The following is a 15450-nucleotide window of genomic DNA, read 5'->3' on the forward strand; positions in this document are numbered from 1 at the left end:
TAATTTTCACCGACAGTTCTGAGATAAGCTGCATGTTATTCTTGGATGCGGTTGTAGGACCAGCTTTAAAATCGCATGACAAAAATATCATACACATTAAAAAAAACTGTATCACCAACGTAGCCTGGAAAACATTTGCTAGTTAGATGAAGTCAGCTATCTCATCGTAGCATATTTATATGCATATTTATAATCATACGGTTCTTGGAGTGAGTGCATACACTCATGAAGTTTAGTAACTTCCGGTCACTGCAACAAGCCCAGGTACAGTTTACCGACGGATGGGTGCAGGACCTTGAAATGCACCGTGTAGAAAGAAAGACCATCGTACGTATCATAAGTTTACCAGTCTCACAAATTGTCGTCATAAATACACATTCATTAACCGTTTATTAATAGGACCTTTGAGCTCAACGGTAATTAATTAGCAGTGGAAATAATTTCTGGTACCCATCACAGAAATGTAGCAGTGACAACAATATTGTATGCTGTAATCGTACTGGGCAATTAGTGATACAAAAAACCTGTTTTATCCTGTGAATAAAAGTATATGTTTTTGTCAATGTACCATAATAACAGAAGCGAAACGCAATATTGTGTCAGGACAATTCACTATTTATGCACAATAAACAAAGAAGCATAGCGCGACAATTTCTGTTCAGCGCCAGACTTGCTTGTAACCTATATCACTAATTATGTTATGAAAGTGACGTATTAACTACTAAAAAACACTGACCTTCGTGTAAATGCTTGGAGCAGACTAACCTGTGAGCTGGAGTGTTCTGGGACGTTATATTTGGTCTTTGAATGGCTGCAATCCAGTCGCGTCTTTGTTACTTCGGAAACATGGCTCGAACAATTTCTCTTCAACGACGTAATCCGATAACAACCGATCTCTTTACCCGTCGGCTTCCCGTGGCTGTCATGCGACCGGCTATTGCAGTTAATAATACAACAGCTTCTTGACATTTTTGTGTTTCTTTTTATCGCTGTGTGACTGATTTTAATTGAAAGCCTGCGTGCGCTAGTACCGCTTGCCACGAGTTCCCAGAATCCTTTGCGGTTCTACCCGTGAATGACGTCACATTTTCAATCTCTATATAATATGCATGTTAAATTTTATATTTGGGGTAAAATATCAAGTCTTTTCAAGTAAACCGGTTCAAGTCCAATTCAAGTCCCAAGTCATTGGTGTAAAAGTCCAAGTCAAGTCACAAGTCTTAGAACATTTTTTCAAGTCAAGTCTAAAGTCATAAAATTAATGACTCGAGTCTGACTCGAGTCCAAGTCATGTGACTCGAGTCCACACCTCTGGTTATGAGCATCAGAATGTGAATTTATAAGTGACTTTGAACATGGCACGGTTGTTAGTACCAGATGAGATGGCCCGAGTATTTCAGAAACTGCTGATCTACTGGGATTGTTCTTGCACAACCATCTCTAGGGCTTAGAGAGCACAGTCTCAAAAAGAGAAAATATCCAGTGAGCTGCAGTTTTCTGGATAAAAATGCCTTAATAACCAGAAGAGAGTGGCAAAACTGCTTTAAGCTAAAAGAACGGCAACAGTAAGTCAAATAACCGCTGGTTAAAACCAAGGTACGGAGAGGAGCGTCTCTTAATGTTGGACTTTGAATCAGATGGACTAAATCAGCAGAAGACTATATTGTGTGACGTTAATGGATCCAGTAAGTCTCAATTTCTGCTACAACATTTGCCGGCCCTTTAGTACCAGCTATGCTATTTCCTGACCATGTCCATCTCTTTATGACCACAATGCACAAAGCTTGTATCATATCAAACTGATTTGTTGAACATGACAATTCACTTTACTGAAATGGCCCCCAAAGTCACCAGATCTCAGTCAAATAGAGCACCTTTGAGATGTGGTGAAATGGGAGATTCACATCGTGGATGTGCCACTGAATATTCTGCATCAACTGTGTGATGCTATGATGTTATTATGGACCAAAATCTCTGAGGAATGTTTTCAGCATCTTGTTGAATCTGAGCCACAAAAGATTTAAAGCAGTTCTGAAGACAAAAGGCGGTACTAGCAAGTGTGCTGTGGGTGTATGGATTCCAGGCTTGTTCTTTGGTGAGAGCTTTGGTATAGATTAGGCCTGTAACTGGTTAGAATAAGGAAGTTTTTTTTTCCTGCTATTTAAAAAAAAAAATTCCCAAATAATCTCAACTTTGCTTACATTGAGAGAAGGTTGGGCTGAAGATTGAAAGAGGAAGGGGTATAGACTATGATGTAACCTACCCACTCTTTTTCTTTTCTTTTTCACTCTCTTTCCTCTTTTTATACAAGTCTAGTAAATAATTGAAATTAAAAAAAGCAAACTGCCCTCCACAATACAAAATCTCTAAACAAAAACCCCCCACAAAAAAAGCCAATAAAGCTGCAACCCTTCACCACCCACCAACTGATGAAACTGGAAGAAGGCACTGAGTAAAAGCAGTATTATAACTTTAATTATTCAAGTATTTGTTTTTTAATATAAAAAACATACAATATATAACAATAACCCCTTATGGGATAGATGGTTTCACAGTAAATGCCACATTAGCTTATAATACTACAAAACCTTTGAAAGAAAAATAAAAGGAAAAGGAAATTTGGCTGTGAACACCACGTTGTTCAAGAGACAATGTTCTCGATGATGTCAGAAGCAGTTCTTCCATAATTACTGATACGCCAGATACATATGATAATTCATCAAGTCGGTAATGGTCTTAGTTACAATTAAACTGACACTTGTACGACATGATGCTGCATTTCTCTTGATGTGTGGAAGAGGCTGATGAGCCGAAATAGCTGATGATATACAGCGTACATAACCAAGAGCAGCAGCTGCAGTAATGAGAAGCTGATAGCTGAAACACATAATTACCTCAAGAGTGAAAATGTCAGAGTGAGAAAACAACAAAATGCATCTAAAAACTGAAATATACAAACAGCTTTCTCAGAGAAAAAGGTGGTGAAATGAGGACAAAATGTAAACAATAACATCAGGAAAATTCGAGAAAAAAGACTGATTAACTGTGCGGGCTGATTAAAACCCAAACATTTGGCCTTATAAATTGCTTTCATGCCAAATTATCCTTTCAGCTTCTGTTAGATGATTGATAATTGACTGCAGCCTGTTTTCAGCTTTGTATGATTTAAAAGTGAGAGCACAGCATGCGACCTGGTTTCGCTTTTTTTCTAATTAGAGTTACATTTGCATTCTTATTGTAAAAGAACTCTTCTCTCAATTCTAAGAAACATTTTTGAAGTGCATCATACAGGGATCTAATCTATGGTAAGTAGATACTTTATTGATTTCCACATTTTTTTCTTTTGGCTTGCAATCCTTAGAGAAGGTCAGGCTTGCTCGGTCAGCAGCTGGTAGAGATTCAGTGTCATGCTCAAGGACACTTTAGCATAGAAAATGTTGCCGACTCAAACTGTTAGGCCACACTAATTAATGCTTAACGCTGATTGACTTAATGCCTTTAAAGAATAGTCTACATAAATTGGACCTGGAGTATATGAACAAATTACTTTCACTAACAACACCCCATTTTAATTATGCATGAGAATACACACTTTACAAGCCTCGTGCATTCATTAACAATCATGAGGTGAGATATAGACGTAGATGGATGTTAATGGAAACGTCTGTCTTGAAATAGACTCGCAGCAGCCCTCTCGGTGTTTACATCATTCGGTGATAATACTTTAAATGGTGAAAAAGGCAAAGAAAAAGGGAAAAATAACGTGGTTTTTTTTGTTTTGTAAGTGTCTCTCGTGTCCCCTAACATCTCAAGTGTTTCTTGCTGGACATGTCATTCCAAATACGGTGCATCTCCTCCGGGGAGATCTGGTGGACGGTGATAACCCGCCTGTATCTGCAGAGGCTGTAAGCCATTTTCCAGTGATTAAAACCACTGTTCTGATAAGGGTGTATGCCCAGCTTTCGCAAACACAGTCCCACATAGACATCCTCCAGGTGCAACAGTCTTGTGTGTAATGAAGTCTTGTAGATTAGCTCAGCTACATCTGCTGAGAACACGTAGCCGGTGCCCGAGCAGAAAGGTGGGTATTTGCTTTCAGGATACAAGTCTCTGGGCATGTACCACTTGCTACGCATATCTCTAATGGGACCACCATTTATTACGTAGCCAGTGAAATATCTCCTCCTTGGTTTGGTGTTGGGTTTCAGGAGCTTGTAGATTAGATTGTCCATGTTGACAAAGATGTCACTGTCTGTCTTCATGACATACTGTGCTTTGGGGCAGAAAGTCGCCACCCAGCGCATTCCCATCATGGTCTTGAGGGTTAGATTGTGGTAGGAATCGATAAAGTCCTCCACCACGATGTCATGGAAGATTTGACTCTCCTGTTCCACCATCTGGTTCAGCACAGGGTCCGTGTTCCTGCCCAGCAGAAAGATCGTAAGGATGCGGACGTCGCCGAAGGTCGATTCATCGCCCCAGGTCTCTCTGATGGCCTGCCTCGCATCAAACTCTTTGTGGGTGGTGCTGATGAGAATGACCAGAAAGGGCGTGACGCTTTCGCATTTCTTGGGCTCATTGATGACAAACTCAAAGGCGTGTGGGTTAAGGGGGCGGGTGCGGATGTTGTTGAAGGTGATGTTTTTATGAGGTTTCACAGTCTTCCGTATAGGCACTGACATGTGGCCAACGTACGTGGACGTTGGGCGAGTTATGCTCAAGTACCACAGAGCGCTCGCCCAGCAGACCACTGTCAACAGGTATAAACATGACACTTTGGAAGGCATTATGCTGCATTTAGGTGTGTTTTAATGAGTAGGATCTCATAAGGCTTTCTTTCCATTAGTGACGTTTCACCTGGCGAGGCAGCATTAAGCTGCTCCAGCAAGCGGTTTGACATTAATGGTCAGTAATGGATTACTTCAGACAGAAAGGATCTTTTTTGGATTTTAAAGCACTTTAAAACTGTTTGGACGTCCGCCTCCCTCTTTGTGACACTGCTGCTTCTCCATTTACATCTGAAAGAGAGCGAGAGAAAGAAAACATGAGTATAAAAAAAAGCTTGTGTCCCTGAAAATCTTTAAATGAAGTTTGTTTCAATCAGCTGAACTCAGTAGAAGCATTTCCCACAGCGCAGACTTAGTTATCAAGAACAATTCAAATAAATGAGGAAATGCTGCTGAGCCGCTCAAAATCACTCACTAGATGATTTCTAATTTGTATCTTTGTAAATCAAGTTGGAGGACGAAAGAAAAGTACTTGGATGAACTCAATATCTAATAAAATAATATCACCGCAGCAAATATGTGGGATAAATTGCGAATCATCTGCCGTCTGGAAAAAGCAAATCATTGTCAGGCACGTTTATTTTCTGCATTGTTAAAACTCACTTATTATTCAGTGGGAACCCACATGAGTGTGAGGGTTTTGTGAATGCTGGGTATCAGGCTTGGTATAGATCGGGTGAAATGTTGTGATTGTGTGATCACGACTGTCACATTTTGAATTTCATGTATATTTGTTTAGCACATTAGTAAAAGTGTTCAGATCTCTTTTATTACTCAGGCCAAACGTAACTATTACTGATCAAGTACGACCTTAAAACCACAGGCAGATGAACTGAATAACACTTTGTCACAATGCAGTGCTCTGCTGGGAAACCTTGGGACCTGGCAGTCATTATGTAGGTGTTTCTTTAATACTCAGCATCCACTTAAAAATGTTGCAGACTAAGCTCCAGGGCAGCAACTTTCCCCAGGAGGACAATGCACCCACAAACAGCCCAAGGCTAGGTCAGAGATGTTTCAGCTTCATGAGGGGACCTCGCCAACATGAGTCTGGTCATTGTAATGACTAATTGGAAAACTCTCCTACAAAGAAAGGCTTTGCACTAAGAATACAAAAGTGTGATAAAAGCAAAATGTACAACAGTATAGTTTAACACTATTCGATTATTACACAGTAGCAGCTTATCCACTGACACTAAAGCTCTAGTCCCCCTGAGAAGTGGAGGAAGGTGGATGGATGGTAGATATTCTTAGTACATCTCCAGCTGACAAGTATGGGTTGTTTATACAGCTCTTTTCTAGTCTTACTCACCACTGAAAGGACTGAAAGTACTTTAGATTACAACTCACATTTTTTAAATCATACATACAGGACGTTATACTATGCACTCCAAGTTCTTTACCCAGCTCATAGTTATGGCCAATTTAAAATAACTAATTAACCAAACATGTGTTTGGACTGTGTGAGGAAGTCAAGATACCCTTAGGAAACCCACACAGTGATGAGAAGACCAAGCAAACTCCACAAGCAAAAGCCTCAGCTGGAATTTCAAGAAATGTCATAATGGCCTGTTTGCCCAATGTTGCTAAGTTGTTCTAAATTGTGATGGAGCTTCTAAGGGTTAATGGGATATCGTGTTATTCTTGGTTTGAATATTAGTTTTTTTCACATGTTAATATTGGATTTAGCATTCTATTCTAAGTTGTATTAGTTTCCTCCCTCAGTGTTCCCCAGCTTCTTGTGTCAAATCCCTGTGGTCTTAGAGTTTGTTTACGTCCTGTTTCTACAGTCGCGTCTCTGTCAATCTGCTTCCTCTGTGTTCGTCTCTGTCTCCCGCGAGTCTCTTTGTCTCGCCTCTTTGTCTCGCCTCTGTCATCTCACTGTGTCCGTGTCTCAGTGCTAGTGAATTCCTGTTTTCTTTTTTCGTTTTGCGTGACAATCACTTGTCCTGTGTGTGTCGTGTTCAGTTTTGTTAGTCAGATTTAGTTCATCTGTGTTCCCTGGTGTATTTAATCTCCCTGAATTCCTTGTGTGTATTTAAGCCCTGTTTCCTTCTGTACATTGTCGCAATCTCCATCATTTTGCGTGTCTCCCTCATGTTTAAATCTCCTAGTTGATTATTTATTCCATTCCAAATTTCCTAGTTTGTAATTTTCCTTTAAGTCCAGCAATAAAGCTGCTTTTTTCAGTTCAGTTCTGCTTCAAGTCCTGCACATTGGGTCTATGCCTCAGCCTGCCACATACAGCGTTTGTTGAAAAGAACCCTCCTGCTGTGAGGATGTGAGGTGACAGTATGGTAGAAATATCAAGTGAACTGAGATGGAAGAAAAAAAAAACATATATGAATCTGTCCTTAGGTACAGCACACCTGTATAAAATTTTACTTCACGGGCACCAATACGGCTTACATGGTTGAGTGGGTGACCCACATATCAAAGATAACTGCAGAGGCAGAGACTATTTCCCTTCTCCCCACTTTACTGTCTACTCTCTGCACTACACTTAAGAATAAAGACTGAAAACGCCAAAAAAATACAACTTTAAACATTTACTTCAGGACATCCGATCACTTTTTTTGTCTAAGCAGACAAAACAATAACACCTTTCATTCACTTTATTACTGTAACCTGAATTAAATACTCGTGCCTGCATATCACTGAGCAACAGATCTTGTGCAATAATCTAAAAGACAGCATTTTCAGCATTCAGTACATCATCCCAGTGTGGAGGTTGACATTTCACAAGAGTAGAAAAATGCCCTTTAAAAAAAACAAAACAGAAAAAAACTCAACCAAAAAGCAAAAGTATGCTTTACAATCTCTCTTCTTCTGGGGCTCAAAAGAGCTCTGGGGTTGGCAGGATTCTGCAGCGCGATATGGTGACACAAAGGAAACACTGTGCCATGATAGGACCCTCCCCTGGGATGCCCCCTCCCCTGTTTTGTTCTGTGCTGCACAGCTATACAGTCTTCCTGCCACAGATGTCTTTCGCTTGTTTATTTTCTGAGCAGTCATTCTGCTGCGTGGACGCTGAGATGGAATTTGGCTGTCCTTTTGCGCAGGTGGCTGAGCTCCCTATAAAGGATATGTTAACATGTAGATCATGTCTCACAGCTTTTTGAAGCTCTCGCTGACTTTTCTTTTTGTTCAAGGTAGATCACACTACGCATTTCACAGGAGAATGGCCAAAATGCAGTAAAGCCCTATATACCCATCTTCAAAGCTGGAAAGCAGTGTTACGGCGCCAGATCCGCGGCCCCGAACCGTAGTAAGGAAACCTCTGGCAGTTACTTGAAGGCTCCGTGACTTGCTCGTAGCCAGGTGTTTTGTTCCAAAAAGTGATTTCCAATGTTTCCGTGTATTTTTTATGTGTAATATCTTTACGTATGTTGGTAAATAGACTTCGGTGAACAGCGTTTACAAAGGGGTTATATATAGAGTTAAAAAATTATCTGTTTTTTCAAGTATCTTTACAACTCTGTGTTATTGTACTTACATTATAACCAATCCGGTCCTTTATCCCCACTTAAAATATTTTTACAGAACTATTGTAATATTTGCTGCCATTTCTGCTGTGCTCTTGGCCAACTTACTCTTACAAAAGACATTTTTTGTCAGGGTCCTGGGACTGGGCGACTCAGGATCCCTGAGCAGTCATGTATCATATTATTATTATGATTATTATATGTATTTTGGTATTGCTGCTGCTCTCCTCCATGATTGTAGATGTGAGTGTGTGTGTTTATGTCTGCGGGGATGCTTGGAGGATGGAGCTCAGCCACCTGCAGGCCTGAGGGGTGTGGACCTGCGGAAGGACTGGCCACACCCGAAGCCACACACCTGCCGCTGATCAGGGCTCGTCGGGGGAGCTACTTAGGAGAGTCTTGGAGCTCCCACCGACGCGGGATCATTCCATGAGACTCCACGTTAGTCTTCTGCTTAGCTAAAGTCTGAGTGTATGCCTACTGGAATTAAGTGTCTTGACGGCTGCCTCTGTCATTTTCCCCTCAGGAGGAGCGTGGAACCTCGGAGGGCAGCAGGCACGGGGTGTGTGTGGACACACGGCAGTGGAGAACACGGAGCACGGACTTTTGGGAAGACACGACACGGGAGTCACGGGAGAGCACGGGGATTTACTGTTATTGTTTCCATCACTGTAAATAAACGCACTGTTTATACACAGAGTACCGCGCCTGGGTCCTCTTTCCCCACACATCCCCACGGTCTGCCAGCCAGACCGTGACAGAATGATCCCGCCACGCATGGACCCAGCGGTCTCGGAGGAGAGGCTCAGGAGGGAGGTTATGGACAGGGTTTACAGACTCTGTGAGTCATGGTGGGAGAAGCCCGCGGAGGGTTTGCGTCGCGCCGTGGAGAGGCGGCTGCAGGAGACGCTTTTTAAATCTCCCTGGCTGGTTGACGACCTTAATCCAGTCGTCTTGGACTTCCTGCTTTCGACCCTCCACCTCCACTCTCCTCCTCAGGTGGTGGGGTTAAAAGCCATCGAGGCGATCCTGGAGGGAAATCCCTACCTCAGCCAGCTCAAGGGAGTTTCCGCCTGCCTTTGCACCCTGCCGGGGTGCAAAGGCCGGGGGGTAGTGCCGGGGGGTAGTGCAAGCTCGGGAATCCACAGACTTCGGCCAGCAGCAGCAGGAGCTCAGCGAGCCGGAGGAGCTCAGCATGCCCGAGCAGGAGCTCAGCGAGCCGGAGGAGCCCGCACCGCCAGCTGAGGAGCTCAGCGAGCCGGAGGAGCTCATCATGCCCGAGCAGGAGCTCAGTGAGCCGGAGGAGCCCGCACCGCCAGCTGAGGAGCTCAGCGAGCCGGAGGAGCTCATCATGCCCGAGCAGGAGCTCAGCGAGCCGGAGGAGCCCGCACCGCCAGCTGAGGAGCTCAGCGAGCCGGAGGAGCTCATCATGCCCGAGCAGGAGCTCAGCGAGCCGGAGGAGCCCGCACCGCCAGCTGAGGAGCTCAGCGAGCCGGAGGAGCTCATCATGCCCGAGCAGGAGCTCAGCGAGCCGGAGGAGCCCGCACTGCCAGCTGAGGAGCTCTCGCTGCCGGCCGAGGAGGAGCTCTCGCTGCCGGCCGAGGAGGAGCTCTCGCTGCCGGAGCTCTCGCTGCCGGCCGAGGAGGAGCTCTCGCTGCCGGCCGAGGAGGGTCCCGCTCAGCCGGAGGTCAGCGGACCGGAGGGACCTCCACGTCTTTATTTTTAATGTTAATGAGATTTTTTTAACTGCATAAATAAAGGTTTTAAGTCACTGCCAAAAACTGATTACGCCTTGTTACACGAATGTTGTTTGTGGCTCAGTGTGACTTTGTGTCATCCATGAGGGATGCATTTGACACATGTTTCACATATTATAGCCCAACAAGTTGCTTATAGCAGTTCAAATACGAGCAATCACTTTTTGGCAAATACCGGAAATCACTTTTTGGCAGACAATCACTTTTTGGCACTACCGGCAGCTTGCTTACTGTACAGGTCAACTCCACTAGTGAAAAGATGGAAAGAGGCGTGGGAAAACTGCTTCACTGAACTTTATTTCTTCTCCAAGGCACGAACACCGCGTATAGTGGGCTGAAAACAGTTTACTCACAGCGAGCATCACCGACACACTCTGGCTGCCGAGGAAGTTTTTATGTTTCTTTTACTACTTTTCTTTACATCCCTTTTTCTCTCTCTCTTCACACACCCACACGGGCGGTCCCGCTACACACATCCCGAATACATTTCCCATCAGGCTTCATCCTTAAAGCGCCATGCCTGTAACAGCAGCCTGAGCAGACAAATATAGCCATAATGACATGACTTTAATTCCATTTACCAATAGAGCGTAATTACCTGCAGTCTATACCCTCATACAAAAGGACTCTGTTAGACTAAAAGACAACTGAGCCACAACAAAGACTACACTTGCAAAACAATGTATTTTCCTTTGTAGAAAATAATCTATCAGATGAATTAGTGCTTTAAGGAAGATAAGCCTGTGAGAAATCGGCGCTATAAATGAATCAATAACAATTTTTTTTGTTTAAGCTCTGTGTGAGGGAAAACAAACTGTAGACAAACAGTGTCACGAATTGGATATTATGGTCAAAAATGAATGTTTATGATATAAACAAGACTTTTACAAAAAAAACAACCCAAAATGCAATGATAAAAAAGTAAAATTCATTTATAATGCTGTTTATTCTGTATATTGTTTTCAGCAAACTAATTAAATTTATGCTCAAAGTACAGGTGCATGCAGGTGGCAAAAGAGGTTGCAATCGTAGTTGTTCAAAAGAACTGCACAGTTATTTACAATATGCACTTTATTGACACAATAACACAGTTATCGCCAATACACGGCTGTGTTGACATCCCTACTTTATAGGGGCAGATCATCACTTCGAGGCCATCTTAAAAAATGTGTTTACTCCTCACTTTCCCCTTGTGTCTTCCAGCCAAACTTATTTCTCACAATATTGGCCTGGTCCTCTTGTGAAATCGCTGTTATATCTCATTGGATTTACAGTGGTAAACAGTTGTTCCCTTTAATAACACTTTACTCAGACACGAGAAATACACAGAGGCGTCAATATGTTCTCGTCCCAGAGGAGGGATGAGGGTCATGCACAGGGAAGACAGTATAACAAGGCCAGGAACGAGGAATGGCTGTTTACTCTGGGGCTAATGGCGCAGTGAAAACAAAGAGGCCCATGTAGACTTGCTCAGATGCATAATATATATAACAGCAGGCTGATAGAAAGCTGACACCTGAGTCTGATACCTTAAAATTTTATTCTCCAGACTGAAGCAAAGTCTACCAGACAAATGAGGCAGTGATTATGTGATTGTTCATTTCACTGTAAAGCATAACCTCCAACGGCTTTTCAGAATAAAAATGTCTAAGCTGGTCTGCATCTCTTACATACCTGCACAGGATGAGATTAAATGACTAGTAAATCTGTCCCTGAGTCAGACTGATACGGGAGAAACTGCTTTTTAATACTAGTGAAAGAGTCAGGCATGAATTTAGGATTCTGAATGGCAAAACAAAAGAGACTGAATTTTATAATGCCTTGTTGCTCTACGGTTTGATAGTGTTTTAACCAACTGATAAATCACTTGTGTGCTGATGATGGTTGGGATGATTGTGCATCATTTAATCCACCTTTGTGGCTGAGATTAAAAAATATATATGTACAAACAGCCAGTTTTCTTAGCCTGTAGTAAACTGCTGCACAGGTGATAGGCATGCAGATGTTAGGCCTGATTGTTAAACACAATCCAACCAAAGCACAATCTAATCTTAACGATCTTAATGAGACCCAGGGCAATTATATGCTTTCTGCTCTACTGCAACTTCTTCAGCAACAGTTTCTAGAGAACATTTTGCTTTCATAAGCCAAAGTGGTAAGATAAATATTTAATAAAATAAATATTTTAAAGAATCAGAGTAAAATGCAGTATATATGCTTTTTTACTCAATAAACCCCAGAGACTGTTATAAGACTGTTGTGACATGATGCTTAAAAGTCATATTAACAAACTTAAGTATCCACTTGTAACTTTAACATATATTGACAGATTGTCCTACAATTATGTTTCTCAAATGGTTGCTCGAGGAAGTGATCATATCAAGGTTGACCCTGGAGAGGATCTAATGCTTTTATTTAGATTGTAACATAGCCCAAATGCACAGCAAAAGTAACAAATCTAAAACACAGAAGCTTCTCAAGGTGAACACAGAGGGATGGATGACCCCTGCTGTTTGGATATTTAATTTAAAAAAGTAATTCTTTCAGAGAGTGTTGTTAGAGAGTGTAATTCACAAGTTTGTTGTTTTTCTTTCTGCCCAGCAAGCAGATAACTGAAGAACTTTTGCTATGCAGGTAACCACATAATTGCAAATGTAATATAATGACTGAATTTATTACAGTAATGCGTTACATTTATGCGATACAGAAGAGTAAGGGAGAGACAGGACTATTTATACTCAAAGAGCTGATCTGGGAAAGGCCAACGGGTGATGTTCACGAGACACAGGTGAAGTAATCGGGACAATTGGGGGAGTGAACATGCTCTGAACATGCATACAATCAGCTGGAGACATGATGGCTGAGTAGTGACTCCAGTTTTACTTCTTTGAAGTCCATTTGAAGCCTGCTCCGTGTGAGCATGCATTGTAATGTAAAACCACTGCGGATGGGTCCACCTGGCCACAAAAAATTGCCAGGCATGCAAGTACACTATATATACCACATACACAAAGACATGGGACCACACGTGATAATCTTTCAGTTCAGGTGCGTTCAGTCCCATTACCACACGCATATAAAATCAAGCACCTGGCCGTGCAGTCGGCCTCTACAAGCATTTTGTGAAAGAATAGCTCAGTCTAAAGAGCTACATGAATTCGATCATGGTACTGTAACAGTTAGTTCAAAAGTCTTCCCTTCTTCCCTCTGTGATCAGCAGTCAGCGGTTTTATTGGAAACAAGGAGGCTTTACAGTAGAAACTAGAGATGGACCGATCCGATATTACGTATCGGTATCGGTCCGATACTGACCTAAATTACTGGATCGGATATCGGAGAAAAATAAAAAATGTAATCCGATCCATTAAATATCACGAAAGCACCTCACAAAACTTGCAACATGCCGTAACTCACCTCAGAACGTTAGCACGTCGGAGCAGTAGGCATCACGTGATAGTGTGGCATGCGGGACCTGTAGGTGGTCTGGATAGCATTTGGAGCTTCGCTAGCAACCCGGCATTTCATCTCCGACAAAGTTATCCCGAGAGAAGTAAAGCAAGTGTGTAAGTCCATCTCTGAATGTTTGTAAAGCATTCCTGCGTTAAGCTTAACAAGCGATATATGGAGCGACTGCCTCTTCTTGCTGCTACTTCAATCATGAAACTGCTTAACGATCAGCTGATCAGCTTTTCTGTCGCGAGTCCGTGTCTCTGGTTTGCTTTTGGCCCACTTTGCACCAGAAAGAGGAAACCAGCGGCTGAACAACAGCAGCACGTTTAAGCTTGATCAGCTGTTGTTAGAATTTATTTATTATTACTTTCTACTCGAGGATCTTTTTCTACGTAGCTGACGCTGGTAACTGTGCAGGGGCGGATCTAGCAAAGTTTAGCCAGGGGGGCCGATAGGGCATTAACAGGGAAAAGGGGGCACAAAGACATACTTTTCTTTCTTATTCTCATTTAAAATGTCGAGCTTTTAATAAATAATTATCTGACACCCAAAGTTTTAATTTGATGTAAAAGGAATAGAAGTCAATTACTGTATATAGTGACTATTAAGTCTAATATATATACCCTAGTAAGCTATAGTACTTTTTACTTTGGGAAGGTACCATCTGTGCAGTCTGCAATTTTGTTGAAGAAAGTTGTTGAATCTATTTAATATTTCTTGAAAAATAATTGATTTCTGTGCATTTTTTTTCACACTGCATCAAATTAAGGTTGATTACGTCGATTAAGCATCATGAGGTGGAGCGTGAGGGGTGGTTCCCCATTTTTTATTTATTTATTTTTGTTGTTGCTGGGAGTTGGAACCCTATTAGTTAGGTTGCTTAATATTTATGCTAAGTACTCTTTAAAATACCAGAATAGGGAGGATGGTGTAGGTTTAAGTTTATTAGATTGATCAGTATTGCTGAACTATGAAATTTTTTTTTTTGCATACAGGTATAACAGAATAGCTTTAGTGTAGTTGTTGTTTTAAACTTGAGTATGAACTTATACAAAATGCAGCAAGATATTTTAAAAAACACTTTTGTTGATTAAAAAAAACACTATCGGATTCATATCGGTATCGGCAGATATCCAAATTTATGATATCGGTATCGGTATCGGACATAAAAAAGTGGTATGTGCCATCTCTAGTAGAAACCACAGCAAATCAGCCACGAAGCGGCAGACAGCCTAAAGAAAGACTACAGGGAGTGCAGAATTATTAGGCAAGTTGTATTTTTGAGGAATAATTTTATTATTGAACAACAACCATGTTCTCAATGAACCCAAAAAACTCATTAACATCAAAGCTGAATGTTTTTGGAAGTAGTTTTTAGTTTGTTTTTAGTTTTAGCTATTTTAGGGGGATATCTGTGTGTGCAGGTGACTATTACTGTGCATAATTATTAGGCAACTTAACAAAAAACAAATACAGTGGAGCAAAAAAGTATTTAGTCAGCCACCGATTGTGCAAGTTCCCCCACTTAAAATGATGACAGAGGTCAGTAATTTGCACCAGAGGTACACTTCAACTGTGAGAGACAGAATGTGAAAAAAAAATCCATGAATCCACATGGTAGGATTTGTAAAGAATTTATTCGTAAATCAGGGTGGAGAATAAGTATTTGGTCACCTCAAACAAGGAAGATCTCTGGCTCTCACAGACCTGTAACGTCTTCTGTAAGAAGCTTTTCTGTCCCCCACTCGTTACCTGTATGAATGGCACCTGTTTGAACTCATCATCTGTATAAAAGACACCTGTCCACAGCCTCAAACAGTCAGACTCCAAACTCCGCCATGGCCAAGACCAAAGAGCTTTCGAAGGACACCAGGAAAAGTATTGTAGACCTGCACCAGACTGGGAAGAGTGAATCTACAATAGGCAAGCAGCTTGGTGTGAAAAAATCAACTGTGGGAGCAATCATCAGAA

General features: G+C 41.9%; 2 protein-coding genes across 3 annotated transcripts in view; one reads left to right on the forward strand and one right to left on the reverse strand.

Annotated features, from left to right (window-relative positions):
- Window positions 1-2453: 2453 nt before the first annotated feature.
- The window catches only part of b3galt1b (UDP-Gal:betaGlcNAc beta 1,3-galactosyltransferase, polypeptide 1b), a 67032-nt gene continuing 54035 nt past the window's right edge, over window positions 2454-15450 (reverse strand). For both annotated transcript variants that reach the window (XM_085434048.1, XM_085434049.1), the window contains exon 2: window positions 2454-5018. In XM_085434048.1, the coding sequence (XP_085290174.1) occupies window positions 3801-4787 (987 nt within the window). In that variant the 5' untranslated portion in view covers window positions 4788-5018 and the 3' untranslated portion in view covers window positions 2454-3800. The remainder of the gene's footprint in view (window positions 5019-15450) is intronic.
- On the forward strand, window positions 9035-9998 carry LOC146690897 (uncharacterized). Its single transcript, XM_085435096.1, has 2 exons — window positions 9035-9374; window positions 9421-9998. The coding sequence occupies exons 1-2, from the start codon at window positions 9035-9037 to the stop codon at window positions 9996-9998; spliced, it is 918 nt and encodes a 305-aa protein (XP_085291222.1).

This window comes from Copadichromis virginalis, linkage group LG16 (assembly GCF_057382275.1).
Source record: "Copadichromis virginalis isolate Kocher_CV1m ecotype Utaka linkage group LG16, C_Virginalis_male_GT1.1, whole genome shotgun sequence".
NCBI classification, from domain to species: Eukaryota; Metazoa; Chordata; class Actinopteri; order Cichliformes; family Cichlidae; genus Copadichromis; species Copadichromis virginalis.

Bases quoted from the DNA above. Each gene is read 5' to 3' on its own strand.
- LOC146690897 (XM_085435096.1), top strand. From the start codon at position 9,035: ATGATCCCGCCACGCATGGACCCAGCGGTCTCGGAGGAGAGGCTCAGG. The intron at 9,375-9,420 runs GCCGGGGGGTAG...GGGAATCCACAG, and splicing joins CACCCTGCCGGGGTGCAAAG to ACTTCGGCCAGCAGCAGCAG.